Here is a 16,411-nt window from a genome sequence, read left to right on the forward strand (position 1 = left end):
TGGACTGAAAAAATGAATCGGGATACAAAGTTCAATAAATGGTTCACATGCCATAATGATACAGTAGTTGGAAGGCTTCCCTGCAGAGGAGGCTTTCTGAGACTCAAAATCACTGCCCCAGGCACCCTGGGAAATTGGTCCTGGTTAGGAATCAGTTGATTGTTATTCCCATTGAAGTTGAAGGTCACTGGTGTTCCCTGTGAGAAACCGTACAACCACAGATTGCACTTTCCTCCCACACAGAGCCCTCATTTGTTATAAAACCACTCTACAACTGATCCATAAGGCTTGGTCCTCAAGGGCAACCAAAAGAAAATCTTCAAAATATAACCCTGGCAACAAAAATTCTATTTCCTATTGTACAGTAGACATTTCAGACCTGAAAAAGCATTTAAGTGCCTAACAACTTGCCTGCTTCTTCTCCAGATGAAAAATACTGTCTCTCCCTCAAAACCTTGCCTTTTTACAGTCATTGACCTTCATGGCTACAACAACATGAGCAACAGACAGAGGAAAAAAAAGAGGAAGAAAACAGCCTGGAGACTGGCTGCACTTTATATAGACAGACAAAACATGTATGAAGAAGAATTTCTCATATGCTGCTCCCCAGGAAAAGAAGTGGTGAGCAACTGACATACTTTGAGCTACACTGAAGAGCAAATACTTTGACATTACATTTTTGGGTGTGCAGAGCATCCACAATGCCTGGAAAAATCATTGTAACCCTTCCCCAGTTCTCACTTCAGCCTGCAGTTTATTTGAAAAATAACTAAACTGCATAGATAGGCCTTGAAACCAGGAGATCGTATGAAAACAAAAAAGTTTTTAAAATTGAGGTTTAAATCACCTGAATATGTAGCCTTATTTTCAAGAAAATGAGCCAACAGTCCTGACAGTAACAGTGTGTGTTGAGAGTCACTGATGCAGCTACTTTATATGTTTTGAAAACCTTCCAGCTGAACCTGCCTGTAAGTGTATTGTTTTAAACTCTTTTTCAAATATCCGGGAAATTGTTGAACAAAAGAGGCAATGAAGCGTTTTATATGTTGTGAACAGTCAGTGCTCAGACAGCTACAAGGTGTTCCACCTCACGTTCAACCTTCTGCCTGCTGCCTGGCCACAGTCATGTGGAAGAGGAGGCAACACATACCGTTGTACAGGATGAGGCACAGTATCCCTGGATAATCACTTGCGCTTCACTCAGCAACGTTACCAAACCAGACTGAATCAGTGTGTCCCACCATGTCCTCCGGCATGGGTGGAGCTGAGTGTGTGTGTGTCTCTCCCAGCAATTATAATTTCTAATGGAAAGCAGCCAAGTGTAGCAGACAGAGGTTAAATGCTTTAGATGGAAACTGTGAACCTGTAGGCTGGATGGATTTCATCCTTTACTCTTTGCACATTCTCCCAATTAGTATGTTTGTCCTCTGATGTAGGTCCTTCCACTACATTAGCATCCTGTGATCTTCTCTGATCTTTCTCAACATCTTAGATACCACGAAGCACCCTCATTACTAAGTCCTAAAATGAGAATCTGAAGAATCCACAGAAAATCCTCCACTTCTAGTAAAAGTAATTGGACCATAAAAGAATTCTCTGAGAGCCTCTTTCTCTACAAGGGGATTTCTCTCAGGCAACACTGAGGCAGTGGGTAATTTGAGGGCTAAACCCAGAGCTGACAGAGCTCAGCCCAGCTCTGATTTAACGAAGACAATCTGTATCTGGTCTGAGGAGCCTCCCCTCATTGTGTGGAACAGAGCTAATGTCTGCATGCAAAATAATAAATTTTACAGTGAGTAGAACAAATGATGTGGGACCATCTTTTACAACTGTTCTCATAATACAGCAGAACATTAGCCAAAGAAATTAGCAGTCATTAGTCAAAATGGGAATCTGACTGTATTAGGCTTTGTTAATCTTTATTAGTCTCTAAACACACAGCATGAAAAGAGCACTTGCAGGTACAATCTCACGTCTTTCACTAAACATAGCAATATATTTCAGAAATAAAGACACAAAGCTTTTCCTGTGGGCTTTTCAGCAAATAGCGCTATCTTTAAAAGAAGCATTGAACTGCATTTTCTCACAAAATGAATGAACATACAGACAGGTGGAGGACCTTGCCCTGAATTTCCTGTGCCCAAAAGTTACTGAAAACCTTCTTCTGGTGCTGAGACTTTCAAGGCTGAGCAGTGAATCTCCCACAGATGTTAACAACAAGTCAGTAGCAAAAACACCCGTATGGCTTTCAGAACTTCAAACAATACCTCTCGGAGCAAAGATTCACATTCAAAGACTCTGACTGAGGATTTAAAATACATATTCTTTGCTGTGTAAATTGTCCCAGCTACATCAAAATCAGTGGAAATATGAAAATCCATTTTACTCAAGATCTGTCTGTGAAAACTTAAGGTTACAACACCCTATTCATAATCATCCTAATCATTAGAGACTTCGACTGTCCACGGCTCCCATTCAAGTCAGATGAACTTTCTGATCTCTACAGAATACTTTGTGATCAAATATCAGCCAAACCACCCCTAAACAGCAAAACTGAGAGAAGGGTGCACAAAATCTGGGTTACCTAAAACACCAGCCTGTGTTCCCAACCCTTTGGCAGGCAGAAGCTTTGGAGTCGCGACAGGCAGGGCAGCTGTCGCGGCTCATCTAGTTGCTTTACATCACACCCATTCTTCTCATGTTTGCTGATGGGAACTTTTTGCCTTTCTCTTTAACACTTCCAAAGTACAGCAGCAGCTGCTGCATTCAGCACGGCCAGCAATGTCGTGTAACTAATACACCCATCTGCTCCTAGAGGACAGCTTCATCTCAGCACCATGCCTCCAAGAAAAGGTGACAGAGTTACAGGCCTTTCAGACCCCTGGAAAATCCCAACTCTCTGCTGGCCACCGACAACTGCTGAATGCCAGCACCAAATCCCTCTACACAGCACATGGCGTTTGATGTCCTACCTTCTCCAGGTGTGTCCTCACAGCAAAGGACAATTGTTCCACTGGCAGTGATGCTTGTTCTTATAAATAGTATATATGTTACCTCTACTTCTGTGTGTATTTGTATGCATGCATGTGTTCATGCATATATATATCTTGCCTACGTAACTCTGAGAGCTAGTCCTCACCTATCAAGCACTACGGTAAAAGCAGGAGGTGGGGAAAAAAAGCATATTGAGTAATGTCAGAAAATTTCTGAAGAGCCCAATGCAAAATACTCCACAGAAGACAGGAAAGAACAGGTCACCCATCGTGCAGACTATCGTTTGACTCACCCGTCACTTTAGTGGACAGCAGCTTCCTTGTTTAGTTAGCTGTTTGATTATTCAAAGCACAAAACTCCATGTCTCTCCACATATCACTGACCAGGTAGAACAGGAAGATCCATTCAGCTGTGTCTTAACACATTTTAACACGATTTCTGCTTTCAGGTAAGAAAAAGTTCAGACAGGAAATAACCTCAAAACCCCTACGTTTTCTGAGAACAGATGGAGCCATGACTGTCTCTCCACTTTGCCAATCACCAAATATGAACAATTTATAAAAACAACGTGTATATATGTTTGAGGGAAGTAAGCATCTTATAACAAAGACAGTCAAAACCATCCAGGATTTATAGGAGAAACCTCCAGGCTTCTGCACTGCAAGAATGGTGAAGGGCTCTGAGGGTTTTTCTTTCCAGCGCTATTACAGACATCACAGGTCAGGTCCCCCATGTGCAATACAAAACACTGTCTTTGCTATACAAATGTAAGGAGTGAACTCTCTGGAGGCAATCATGCTTCCCACTCACCGTGTATACCTTATCCATCCCGTGTTCTCCATTTCTGGTGGCACTTCTGGGTACCAACACCACATTCCACCACAGGTAATGAAGGGCTAAGAGCTGCTTGGCAAGGGCAGAGGAAAGGACAGCGTGTGCATACCAAGCCATCTGAGAACAATGGCAGGAGAAACCTGATGGGAAATATTTCAGGCGAATGTGGAGGAGCAGTGAGGGCAGGACAAGAACGCAGAGTTGTAAAGTTGCAATAAGTGAGGAAAGATATAAGACTACAGTGGAGATAATTTTCTTCCTAGGCTGCGTGGCAACAGCAGGAGGTCAAGAAGCTTGATGTAGCTGAACCAGAGGAAACTCTCCTTCCATTATTTATCAAATTAGTGTATTTGATTTATTTCTGGGGGCTTGCTGTACCTTCCCCTCTCCCCATGCCTTTCCCATAAACCCAGATATTCTCTGTTGAACCCATCACTACCTGAACTTTTGACACTGTCTATTTGGGTTTCTTACTGGGTGATGAACAAACAGTGACAGTAACTGCACTGGCAGGAAGTGAATTCTACCGAACAACACTGCTCCCACAGGCTTCTTCACACTGTCAAAGTGTTATGGTACCAGCTGAGTCACCACTTCTTTTCAAACCTGGTGACTTGCTTATGTCCCCATCCTCAGATGATCTTTTGTAGGAAGTAAACCCGTTCAACCTAAGGCAGGAGATAAGCAAATACACACGTCATCATTACTTGATTTCACGTGAAACGAGTTTCGGTTATACAATGTTTTGGTTTGCCCCCCCAAAATAGGTTTGGTTTTGAATGCAAATACTATGTGACTTCATGCAGCCGTGTTCACTTCCAGCAAAGCAGAAGTGGATCTTCTCCAGCTAAGTCTCTCTCTCCTGGTCAAGGCAAACATGCAGAGAAGTGACTGCCAGACATGTTACCAATAGCAGGGACAAGACTGAGAAACTACAGAGCTGAAAGTTTAATCCATTGCGGCTTGAGAGAAAAAGACAGATTCTATAGTAGAGCACAGTAAGCAGACACCATCTGTATCAGGTACAGGTATGTCCCGAGTACTGCAGTCGTTTCTGTGCAGGGCATTCGAGAGAGAGGTTTTGCATTTGAATGACTGAGAAACTTTCAAGAAAAACAGCCCTTCTTCCAGTAGTGACATTTTAAATGAAAAATCACTTGGAAAAAATACACACTTTTGTTCTTTTTCTGCTTTCAAAATTTAAAAAATGTAAAATTTTGTTCTTAAAAATGCCTAAAGATTGCACCATAAGACCAATTGTCCAACATAAAACCAACCATTAACACATCCCTGTTTAAGAAATGAAAAGGAATAAACAATGAAAACAGATTAAAAATTTCAGTTTGGACTCCGGCAAAGAGAAAAACTTATAGTCTTACATTTCCTTTCCTAATTTTACTTCCGTTTGTTTTTTCCAAGCTCTGCACTTCAAGGTAAAGACAGTCCTTGAGGAAGTCAGCCTTCCAGAAAGAAATGGCTAAGAAAACAAGCTGAAAAATAAATAAAATTGTGCAACGTTTGTGAGTCATCTACAGAAAGTCTATAAAAACTCCCAGCTTTGGTTGTGATCTGCCCCGCTGATGAAGAATCCAAAGGAAAGGGGCTGTCTTCAGAGAAGGAAAGGAAACTCTTTTTTTGGCCATTTGGCCATCAGATGAACATATTTATGATTAGTGCAACTTTATTATTAATATATATCTTCTTCTTGTAAACGTGGGACGAGCGTGCTTCTGTGTACCTGTAGTTTCAAGCTCCCGTGGTTTGCAGAACAGAATCCGTGCTTTCCTCCCCCATTCACTGCGCTCAGGAAGGGCATCAAGGTGGCCTGGGGAGATTTACCATCAAAGGCTTCCTGGCCTGCCCTTTACTCAGCTCAGAGGATATCGCAAGCAAGCACCAAAGAGACTCCAAATATAGCTGTAGAAATACCAGAACGGCATTGGAGGAGCGCAGCCCTTAAATGGCAAAACTATCTAGAAGATGAAAGTGATTTTTTTTCCTACAAAATTTGGAATTCTTGCCAAAAAGTCTTGATTTCTACAGGGCCTTTCATTTTCAGGAGTGTTCATGGGACAGGAGTCATCAGATTCTTAAAGCCAAAAATCTCCATTTATAAAACGACAGAAATGAGGGAAATCAGTCCAAAGGAGCTTTCAAAACATTCATTCCACTTTCAGACTAGCTTCAGGCATTGGCAGGAAAGCAGAGAAGCCTGACCTTCAGAAAATACAGTCAGCTTGCTATTTTCTTCCAGAAAAAGAAAACTGGTCCCTGGAGCCCCCACGCGCACCTCCCAGGTCAGGCTGTGCCGCGGGACGCACAAGCACATGGGAGCACAATGGGGACAGGCAGGAAAATGGCTGCTCCTGCCACCAGGTGCAGAGAAAGGGACCTGCATCCTTGTCCTGGCGCACGGAGCCACAAGTGTCTTGGGGTGCGTGTGTCCTCTCTGGTGACATACAAGTCTCTTGCCACATTTCTCAAACCCGCTGGAGGAACTCAAGTGAAAAAACCATTTGGGGATATTTTAGGAAAAAATTGCTGCTCTGTCCCAGCCACTGAGGGATAATGAGGAGAGCTCGGCGGCGCAGTGCCATGGCTGACAGACGGCCCTGGGGATGTGCTGAGCTATGGGCCACAGCTGGAAGACTCACACAGCTTTTGCTCAGCTGCTGTCCTGTAAACTCTAATTGTTGGAAGAATAAAGGAGTGGAGACAGAGGCAAATTTCCTTCCTAGAATCACAGCATGTTAGGCATTGGAAGGCACCTCAAAAGAACATTTAGGCCAATCCCCCTGCCGGAGCAGGAACACCCAGATGAGGTTACACAGGAAGGTGTCCAGGTGGGTTTTGAATGTCTCCAGAGAAGGAGACTCCACAACCCCCCTGGGCAGCCTGTTCCAGTGTTCTGGCACTCCCACTGAGAAGAAGTTTCTTCTCATATTTAAGTGGAACCTCCTGTATTCTACTTTGTACCCATTGCTCCTTGTCCTATCATTGGATGTCACCGAGAAGAGCCTGGCTCCATCCTTGTGACACTCACTCTTTACATACTTATAAACATTAATGAGGTCACCCCTCAGTCTCCTCCAAACTAGAGAGACCCAGCTCCCTCAGCCTTTCCTCATAAGGGAGATGCTTCACTCCATCATCTTTGTGGCCCTCTGCTGGACTCTCTCCAGCAGTTCCCTGTCCTTCTTGAACTGAGAGGCCCAGAACTGGACACAATATTCCAGATGACTGTGCATTTCTTCTGCTTAAATGGTGAGCACAGCCAACTTGGTGCCTGTGAGCCCCTGAGGAGGGACAGCAGCACTGCAGCCAAGGCGGTTTGGCACTGCTGGCGTTGCTCCCACTCGAGTGGGGGCTTAGGGAGGGGGGTTAGGGACCCAGCTGGGAGTAGCAGCATTCCCAAACGGCCGAACCTCCATCAGATTTGCACACGCTGTGGTTTCTTTCAAAGTGAAGGGGAATAAAATGGCGGCCGTGCCACAAATCCCTGCAGCAGCCCGCAGGTGGCGCTGTAACTCGCAGCGTCCCGCGGGGCAGGCCCGGCCTCCCGCCCCCCACCTCGTTTTCCCTCCGCGCCCCTCCTCAACATGGCGCCACCCAGTGCGGCTTCACCCGCCTGGGAGAACGGGCGGCGCCTGCCAGGAGCCGCCGACTTCCGCCGCCGGCCCATTTCCTGCAGGGCCGCCCTTAAACGCCGCCCGCCGCTCTCGGAGGGCGCTGCCGCCGCCACCGCCCGCCCATCCCGCCCTGCCTCCGCGGCATGCCCACGCCGGCTGCTGGCGGCGTGAAGGGAGGCGGTGTCCACCGGCGCCGCTCAGCCGAGGCTACGAGGAGAAGCGGCTGTTTTAGCCCCGCGCGGGGACCGTTTTTCTGACTGCAACCGCCGCCGCGGGTCGCGTAACAGCAGGCGGCCCTCGCGGGTGGGCTCCGGAGGGGAGCGAGGCCTGCCAGGCCGCCCTCAGTGCCCGCCGTCCGCCCGACCTGAGGGGGCATGCGGGGGTAGCCCGCGCCCACAGCCAGCCAGCCCAGCGGCGCCTCCCCGCCCGCCGCCCCAGCCCCGGTGGTCGCTGCGGAGCTGGCGTCAGGCGGCCCCAAGATGTTCAGCTGGTTGGGTACCGACGACCGCCGGAGGAAGGACCCCGAGGTGTTTCAGACGGTCAGCGAGGGCCTGAAGAAGCTGTATAAAACCAAGCTGCTCCCCTTGGAAGAGCACTACAAGTTCCACGAGTTCCACTCGCCGGCCCTGGAAGATGCCGACTTCGACAACAAGCCCATGGTGCTTCTCGTGGGGCAGTACTCCACTGGGAAGACCACCTTCATCAGGTAACACCCGGTCGCCTCCCTCCCTCACTGCGTGCCCTCACCCTCGATGCCTGTGGGCTGTGGTGAGCAGAAGGGGTCTCTGGTACCTGTGCTACACCTGGACCCCTCTTCAGTTCCCTTTTCCCTGCCCATCAACACCCTTCAATTGAAAAGGCACCTCCACTCAAACTGTGAGAGGGTTCCTTTGTAAGGACAGGATGGTGTGAGATGTCCTATGGAACACCGACGTGGCAAGAAGTAGCCTGGGGCAGGGCTGAGGAGGCTGGCAGGGCATAAGAGTGGAGACATGAGTCACTCTTCTCTGTTCAAAGTGCAAAGGCTGTGGGAAGCTTTGCGCAGGGCATCCCCATGACTGTTTGGGTCAGGGTAGTCCCTCCAACAGCCGTTCTTTCCAACTTCATCTAGCTTATGGGCAGCAGGGCAGCCTATGGCCAGGTAAACCTACAGTGGGTGCTTGAATTGGTCAGTGTCTCCTGCTTGTGTCTTTCTTTCCCTGTACTGTGCTTAGAAACAATGCTCAGGGCCTAGTTTGAGAAGCATGCCTGATCAAGTGTGTCCGTGCACAAGGGAGACCTGCCCACCTTCAGGGTTCCAAAACTAAGCCCTGTTTGTGTCCTGCTCTGCTGAGATGCTGTGAAAAACAAGTTTGTTCATAACTGTAAAGGAAAGGCAGCAGCCAGCAGCAGGTTTGATGTGAAATTGTCAAAGAGAGGGTTAAATTTTCAGCTGGACTTGCTTGCAGGGATCTCTGTTCAGCCACATTGCTAGTTCAACTTGCAGCAGCCTTTCTCTTGGGATCATAGCTAAAGCTGTGCTGTCTGCGTTTCCTATGTGATTCATAAGCTTAGTGTTAAATTCCAGCCTTTTCTGGTGTGGCTGTGTTGAAATATGTGGAATTACCCCAGTGTAAATTTGGATATAAGCCACAAGTAGCCAGCCCTTTGTTCTACCAGTAATTCTTGGTGGAGGAGGGAGCTGTTGAGAGAGAGGTGAATCAAATTTGCTCTACCTCTTCAGGAGTGACCTTGAGAAATGCAAGTTTATTTTTTGTGTGTGTGCTGTAATATTCCTGCTGCTTAATGCCCCGGCCAGGAGCCAAGAGCAGAATACATTTCTGCTACCTTGTTATGCACCTGATAAACAGCGTTTGAATGAAAAGGCTTCTTTTTTGTGAGCAGGTCAGATAGATGGTAAAGGGACATGAATGACCTTAAGCAGTATTTGGCACAGGATTGGAAAGGGAGTTGCTCCTAAAAAAGAGATGCTAGCTTGGATAACATAGTTGTCTGGTTCCATCCCAGATCTTTGTTTGGTGACTTGGTACCAAATGTGTTTGAGAAGTTGTTTCTGTCCTCTTGATTGCTGACACCTCTGAGCAGAACTTCCCCTGAACACAAGGAGGTTGCTAAATATCCATGCCTGAGGCTGCTAGCTGTGTAACTAAAGCATCTCTTACTAATGCTTCTCTCTGGATTGCCAACATCAGCTTTTCATGTGGTCTCACCTGCATGCTGTTGTTGGCAGGGTCTTCTTGCCTTTGCCCTTTTCTGTTCAGTACAGTCCTCTTCCTGTAAGCCTGAGTTCCTTTTGCAAGAAGTTTGAGTGCCTAAAACATGTTCCAGGCAGCAGATTGAATCTTCACTCGTGTTGGATGGTACCAGCCCGTTTGCTCTCCTGTCCGCAAGCTGATCTGAGCCTCTGTCCACTGCATTTCATTCATATCTGTGTCCTTGTGTCGCAGCCTTCTCTGTGTACAGGGCTGGGATGAGCCTACCCAGATGGAGACTGTGGTCAAGCAGAAGAGACCAGGAGCTTCTGCTTCCCAGGAATGCAGAATGGACCTGAGAAGGCTACACAGGAAGGCAGAGTTTTCTATGTGTAGAATAGTGGATAAGAAGGTGAAAGCTGAGAACTCTTGGAGAACCTCAGGGCCTCTTCCAGTAGGAGGAGTATGAGGGTCTGTTGCACCAGTATGTTCCCAACCAAACAAAGGCAGGAGGTGCCAGAAAACTGAGTGTTGCTCCTGATAGGCTTCCATGGTGAGCTTCTAGGTGCTGGTCATTAGAGAGCTGGGATAAGCACCAGATTAGCATCCAGAGTTATTGTGGGAAGGCAGGTGGGAGCTAAAACTGAGAGCAGGGAGGAGTTAAAGGGGACTGAGGGAGGAACCAGGAGAGGAAACAACCATTATGTCTTGCTATTAGAGTGAAGCAAGAAACTGCCTCTGAACATCTCTTCCATAATCTTGTCAGATTGCGGGATAATTAGTGTTATCCCTGTGTATCCACTCTTATTGCATCCTGCTTGCATTGCCATGCAACTTAGGGAGATGACTTAGTGCCATTAAACACTCATGTGGAACGAACTTGGTCCCAGTTCACCTGGATCCCAGTACACCATTAAAATAAAGGACAAAGGACCTTTGTCACCTACCAAAGGTAGATTTATCTCCCGAACATCTTTCTCATTCTTGGGGAATCTGAGGGGAAACAAGGGAAAAATGCAAGGCTTTGAAGCACCGAAGCTGCAGTGTCTTGCAGTGAGGCTTCTTGTTTGTCAGGAAGCAATGGCAGAAAGAAGGCAGTCAAGGTCAGCAGTGAGAAACATGACTGGAGGTTGAGGCAGGGAAGAGGGAGGCAAGTTCTGTGGGTCAAAGCCAGTGAAGTGAGACCAAGGCACTGTTTTGTTTTCAGTGGAGCCAGGCTGTTCTCTCCTCTGCTTTCAGGGACCCAGATAACTGAGCCTTACCTTGCTATGTGGAAGATATTGTGTCATTAACTGCAGTTTTTCTGTTTGTGCTCCCTGCTGTATCCTCTGTTCTCACTCATCCTGTTTCTCTCCTCAGCATACATTTGGCTGAGGCTTTTCTGCAGGGCCAGGGTCTGAAAAGCAGTGAGGGCAAGGCAACACCTCTACCTGAGAATATCTGGTAGCCTCAGCAGGATGCCACTGGAGCCTGCCTCTGCAGTGTTATGGCTTTTTATGTTTCCTGTAAGAGGGTGGGAGTGCAGGACAGAACATTACTTGCTTAATTAACTCAGATGCTGTGGTCTTTTCTAAAAATAATCCTGGCTTCTGTCCAACCATCCTGCTAATAAAATAAATGAGCCTGCCAGAGCTCCACTAACTGTCAACATGGCTTGCTTTTTGGGTGTAGCCACCCCTTCCTCCTACAGCCAATCATTTACACGTCCTGGCCTCTGCAGACTGTTTATCACAGGCTACATGGCAGCGTTTTGGTGTGACCTCCCTGTGTGGCCCTGAACCTTTCATCTCTGCCTACACCAGGCAGTTGTCACTGTTTCCTCCTGCTCTGCCCTTCTTCCCTTTCCCGCTCTGCATCACCTCTGCTGCCACACACAGTATCCTGCTCAGCTCCTGTGTGACTCATCACCAGCAAACTGCCCCTTCCCCCACATCCTGCAGCATTCCTGCCTGGAGAGCCTGGGATGTCCTGGCCTGGCTCCTGTGCTGCTCCAAACCTGCCTTGGAAAAGCTACCCCAAGCCAGGTTGGCATTAATGCAGCTTTCCTGCCTTCTCTCTGACCTCTCCCCTCACCAGGAGGGGGCACAGGCCTGAAATAGGGCAAACAGCCCTGTGCTCCTGGGCACATACCAACTCCAGACACTTCTCCAAAAAGCAGATTTGCTATGAAAAACCATTCCCCTCTTGCCTGGCACTCTCTGCAGGTGTCCCCAGTCTGGCAGGAGGTCACTCCCACCAGGTTCTTCATGGTGTTCAGCAGCTCAGAATAAGGCACGCTGTGCTGGCGGGAGAGTTGCTCACTGTTATTTGGTGTTTTCCACAGCTATTGTTTGCTCTTCTCTCCCAGAAATCCCCACAATTGTCACAATTGCATGTGTTCTCTAGCTTGCTTCTGTTAGCAGAGGCAGCCTGTGTCACTGCCTAGCAGAAGTGCCTTCCTCCTTCCTCAGACAGTGTCAATAAATCCCCTTGTGTTTGTCCTGCATACAATGGGATTCTTGTGCTGCAGATACTCTGCTGGACTACATACCCGAGTCTCCCAGAGCAGCCTTCCTTAAAATAGATGCTCTGATGCTAGGCATTGCAAATCTTCATCTCTCTGATTTCATACCACTTGTTGCACATTAAGTCAATTAACATTGGCTTGTAGCTACTTCTGTATGAGAGTGCTTTTTGTTGTAGTGTTTTGTTTAAGTCTCATGCAAGAAATAAACACAGAAATGCTTTGAAACATTGGCTGAGTGGAACTGTGATAAAATTATTTCAAGCAGCCTGGCTGGAGGAGTAGTGTTGCTGTTATATGCAGGACTGTTGCTTAGACTTTCTCGGAAGCTTTGTCTATAAATGACAAACAAAACCTGCAGGCTTTTTTTTCTTTCTGTTGGCCAAAAGCTATCATATTACATCTGCATCTCAAACTGGTAAAAAACAAATAGGTTATTGTTCTGGCAAGGCTGACACCTGACATTGGGAGGAAGGGGTGTTTCTCAAAAGCACTTCACTTGTTCCATTTGACAATTGTTATCACTACCAGTTTCTTTTCTCTCTAGTATTTGCAAAGGGAGAACTTGGGGATTTTTCGATGGATTCCATGAATGCCTATCGGCATATCACTCTTAAATATACTATGATGTCAGATCAAAAGCAAAGTAGGAAGCAGGAGCAGAGGGAAGCTAATAACAGTGACAAGCATTGCAGCAGTGTCCATCAGGGGCTAACATTTTCAAATTGCTCTCCAGGAGGCCTGAACTTCAAGTCTGGCTGACTGGCCTCTAACCTAGCAAATGGTTGTTTCAGTGTAAAGAGCTTTCCAGAAACTGGAGCCAAGAACATATGATAGCCTAGAGAGCCATTGGTGGGAGAAAAATGGCTGCTCCAAGCTAGAGAGAAGTTACTGTAGCTGCCAGGAAGGTGTATGGTGATCACTGGCCAGGGAGGTAGGACACACCAGCATTAGCTGCAGTCTGCTTTGACTAAGTAATGATCCACTTTTATAGGAAAGTTCAAGGATCCCCTGCATAGGCTTTAGGTAGATAGGACGTATATCCATCCTAGTATAGGTCAGAGGGCTCTTCCCTTCTTGGAATCCTTCTTGGATTATTTCAGCTCTTTTGGGAACTGCTAACAGCTGCTGGTTCATCTTGGAGTTGTTCCCATTAAGAGAAGTCCATCCTGGTGAGCAGAGGGCTTGGAAATCACTTGGGATGCAAGTTACAGGAAAATACATGTTAAAATACCAATAAAGGAGGTAGTTGGCTTCTAAGGGAGTTATGGATATAATTGCTGGAGTTGTTCTTGCTGCAGCCATTCTCATTAATGTGTACCAAACCAGAGAAACAGCTGTGATTTGCAGTATATCCTGGCCCTGCCCTTTCTTGTTTTACCTCTAGATCTGATTGATTTGGCCTTGCCCATTGGGGAATGAAGATGCATTTGCTGATATGGTGTTGATAAATATTCCTGCTGAACTAGTACAACAACACTGGATGGTGATTACCTCTTAAAACGATGGTGAAAGCAAGAACCCCAGAAAAGTAATCGAAAGCCTTCGTGCCAGTGGCCCATTAGTCACTCACATAGGAACTTACCCTCTCTGATAAGACTCAGCTGAGTGAACCAATGCTGGTTGTTAAACACACTGATCTCAGTCATGAAAAATCTTCAGCCCTTCTTCCATTTCATTTTCCCCATCCCCTGAATCTACTTTTAACATCACAGCGATTTTATATTTACCGTTCTGCCTACTAAAGATTAGATCAAAGCAACAGAAGAGGAATGCTAGGTACCTATTGGAAGCAAGCAACACGGTATTATGCTTTCATAACCTGACAGCTGTATGTTCCTCATATAAAAATCCAGAGCTTTTCACCAGCTCATATGGCCCAACACCATTCCATACTGAATTCTAGACCAGTTCTAGCTCTCTTTTGCAAGCCACATGGACACAATGGTCTTAGTTTTCAGTGTAGGACCAGCAGGTAGTATGTTTTTTGCACCCCTGCACAGACCTGACCTCAGTGGTGGCATTTGGTGCTTTAATGAGCCAAGGGGACCTGTCCCATGCACACCACTGACCCAGCCCAGATTTGGCAGGGTCAGTCAGGATGTGCTGCCGGGGTCCTATTTGAAGTCCTACAGCCCCATAGGTGAGTATCTTTTCATGAAACTTGCTGAACCATAGCTTTAGAGAGGTTGACAGAGGCTTAGGAAATAATAAGGGTTGCTGTGCTTAGTGTGCTGTTTAGCTTGATAAGAAATATTGGGATATACTCTGCCACTCATGTATGCTTAATATGCTTGAGCAGTTAGTATTGTAGATGTGTAGCTGCGTTGCAGAAGCACACAGGAAGGGAGACTTGAGACCTCAACAGTCAAGTACAGGAGAAGTTGGCATTTAAGTGACAGATTTGAACTGGAGGCTAAGCACATTAGTTGGATGAGTCTGAAATGAGCAGCAGTGAAGTAATTGATATTGGCACCAGAGACCAGTAAGGTTTTAGGATTAACTCTGTGATTGCAGTGAACTGGTGTTTTTTGCTTTGCTATGCTAAGTCTGTTCTAAATGTCTTGAGGGTTAAATACACAAAATGATCAAACATGATGCGAATCTCTTCCCAGCAGCTGTAATCTTCTCAATTTCTTAATCCACCTGAAATAAGAAGTCTTTAAGTGTGGAGATCTTGAGTAGAAAAGCTGCCATGACATTTATCAAGTGATTTGGTGACAGTGCTAAAAATAGTCTCAGAAGGATCCATACTCTTGAGCTTCATAATTACATTGCAATCTTCAGTACAACTCTTTTAAGACTTAGGCAGCTCATGTCTCATGCCCACACCCTGTCTTTTTGCCTGCAGGTACCTGCTGGAGCAGGATTTCCCAGGGATGAGGATTGGACCAGAGCCTACAACTGACTCCTTTATAGCAGTTATGCAAGGAGATGTGGAAGGAATTGTTCCTGGAAACGCATTGGTGGTGGATCCCAAAAAACCGTTCAGGAAACTCAACGCCTTTGGCAATGCCTTTTTGAACAGGTCAGTACTCAAGAACTTAGTTGCTCTGGAGAATAAAACTGGAACCCAATAAGCAGCACAGCTTAGCAATTTAAAGGGATAAGGCATTATGGTATTCTTCCTTTCACCATCCACATGGCTGATGTAAAGCCTTTCCAGTCCTACCAGGTGCATGTAAGTCACTCACTGAGAGGCAGATAAACAAATTCAAGTGAGACAAACCTTCATTTTACTTGAATAAACAAAAATTACAGCACAGCTTGTCAGGCTCATCCTCTAGGAGTCTAGAGGTAAATCTCTTAATTACACTTCACTCTCACTTGCTCTTATATTCCTAGGTTCTTCCGTTCTGCCGTCACTTCAGTTGCCTGGAACTAAATAGTCTAACCAGATGTAGCCACTGAAGTCCGTAGAGAAGTGGAACTGGCATAATATGAATGCTTCTATTTTCTTGCATTTTAAATGTTGCTTGAATGCCCCCCTTGTAACAAAACCAGGCTCTCTCCATTCTGATGCCTTATATGTAAAACCTCAGGTGCAAACTGATGCCAGCTCTGATGTCTTTCCCATTAAAAAAAAAACTAGCAGGGGGTTTAGACAGTGGCTCTGTGATATGAGGAATGTGACCTTTCCATCCCCTAGACCTAGCGCAACCATACTGAGTTTTGGATCTAGGCCTTGCAGGAAGCCAGCAGCACACACCCATATCCTAGAGGAGCACAGACTGTGCTGCAGCAGGCAGATGGGAACAAACTGACTACACCCATCATCAGCACCTTCCCTGCTAACACAGAGTGGGAGATGTTGCAAAGATGGCAGCTGCTCAGCCAAACGACCAGGAAAGCTGGGATTTTGTTTGCTTCCTAACTTGTGAGCTTAGAGGGTGTCTATCCAGAGAGTGCAGCATCAGGCTGTAGTGAGTCAGGGAAGGGACCTGCAGAGAAGCATGGGGGAGAAGCTTGATGAGAGAAGAGAGACCTAACTGGTCTCTAGACCTAGAGACAGTTGCTACTGTGCAGAGAAATGCACAGTCCCTCAGGGTGACTCTGGAAGCAATATCTGATCACTACACAGGCTCATTTAGATACATCAATGTAGTCTTGTACAAGAGGGACATGAAGAGGTTTTCAGTGTTTTTATAGGGTCCAGAACATCTGGACCTGGGCAACAGTTAGGTAAGGTGATGGGCCGCTCCCTACACTAGGGGAGAAAGGTGGTTTGCTCTCAGAAAATAAGTCCTTCTGCCTGGAAT

The 16,411-nt window shown here is 46.4% G+C and overlaps 1 protein-coding gene across 1 annotated transcript in view; it reads left to right on the forward strand.

Moving 5' to 3' along the window:
- The first annotated feature begins 7,537 nt into the window (after window positions 1–7,537).
- Window positions 7,538–16,411, forward strand: part of EHD3 (EH domain containing 3) — a 30,662-nt gene continuing 21,788 nt past the window's right edge. Inside the window, exons 1-2 of the mRNA XM_065835804.2 lie at window positions 7,538–8,163; window positions 15,004–15,180. Of these exons, the coding sequence (XP_065691876.1) occupies window positions 7,937–8,163; window positions 15,004–15,180 (404 nt within the window). The 5' untranslated portion in view covers window positions 7,538–7,936. The remainder of the gene's footprint in view (window positions 8,164–15,003; window positions 15,181–16,411) is intronic.

The sequence above is a fragment of the Patagioenas fasciata genome, chromosome 3 (assembly GCF_037038585.1).
Source record: "Patagioenas fasciata isolate bPatFas1 chromosome 3, bPatFas1.hap1, whole genome shotgun sequence".
Classification (NCBI taxonomy): Eukaryota; Metazoa; Chordata; class Aves; order Columbiformes; family Columbidae; genus Patagioenas; species Patagioenas fasciata.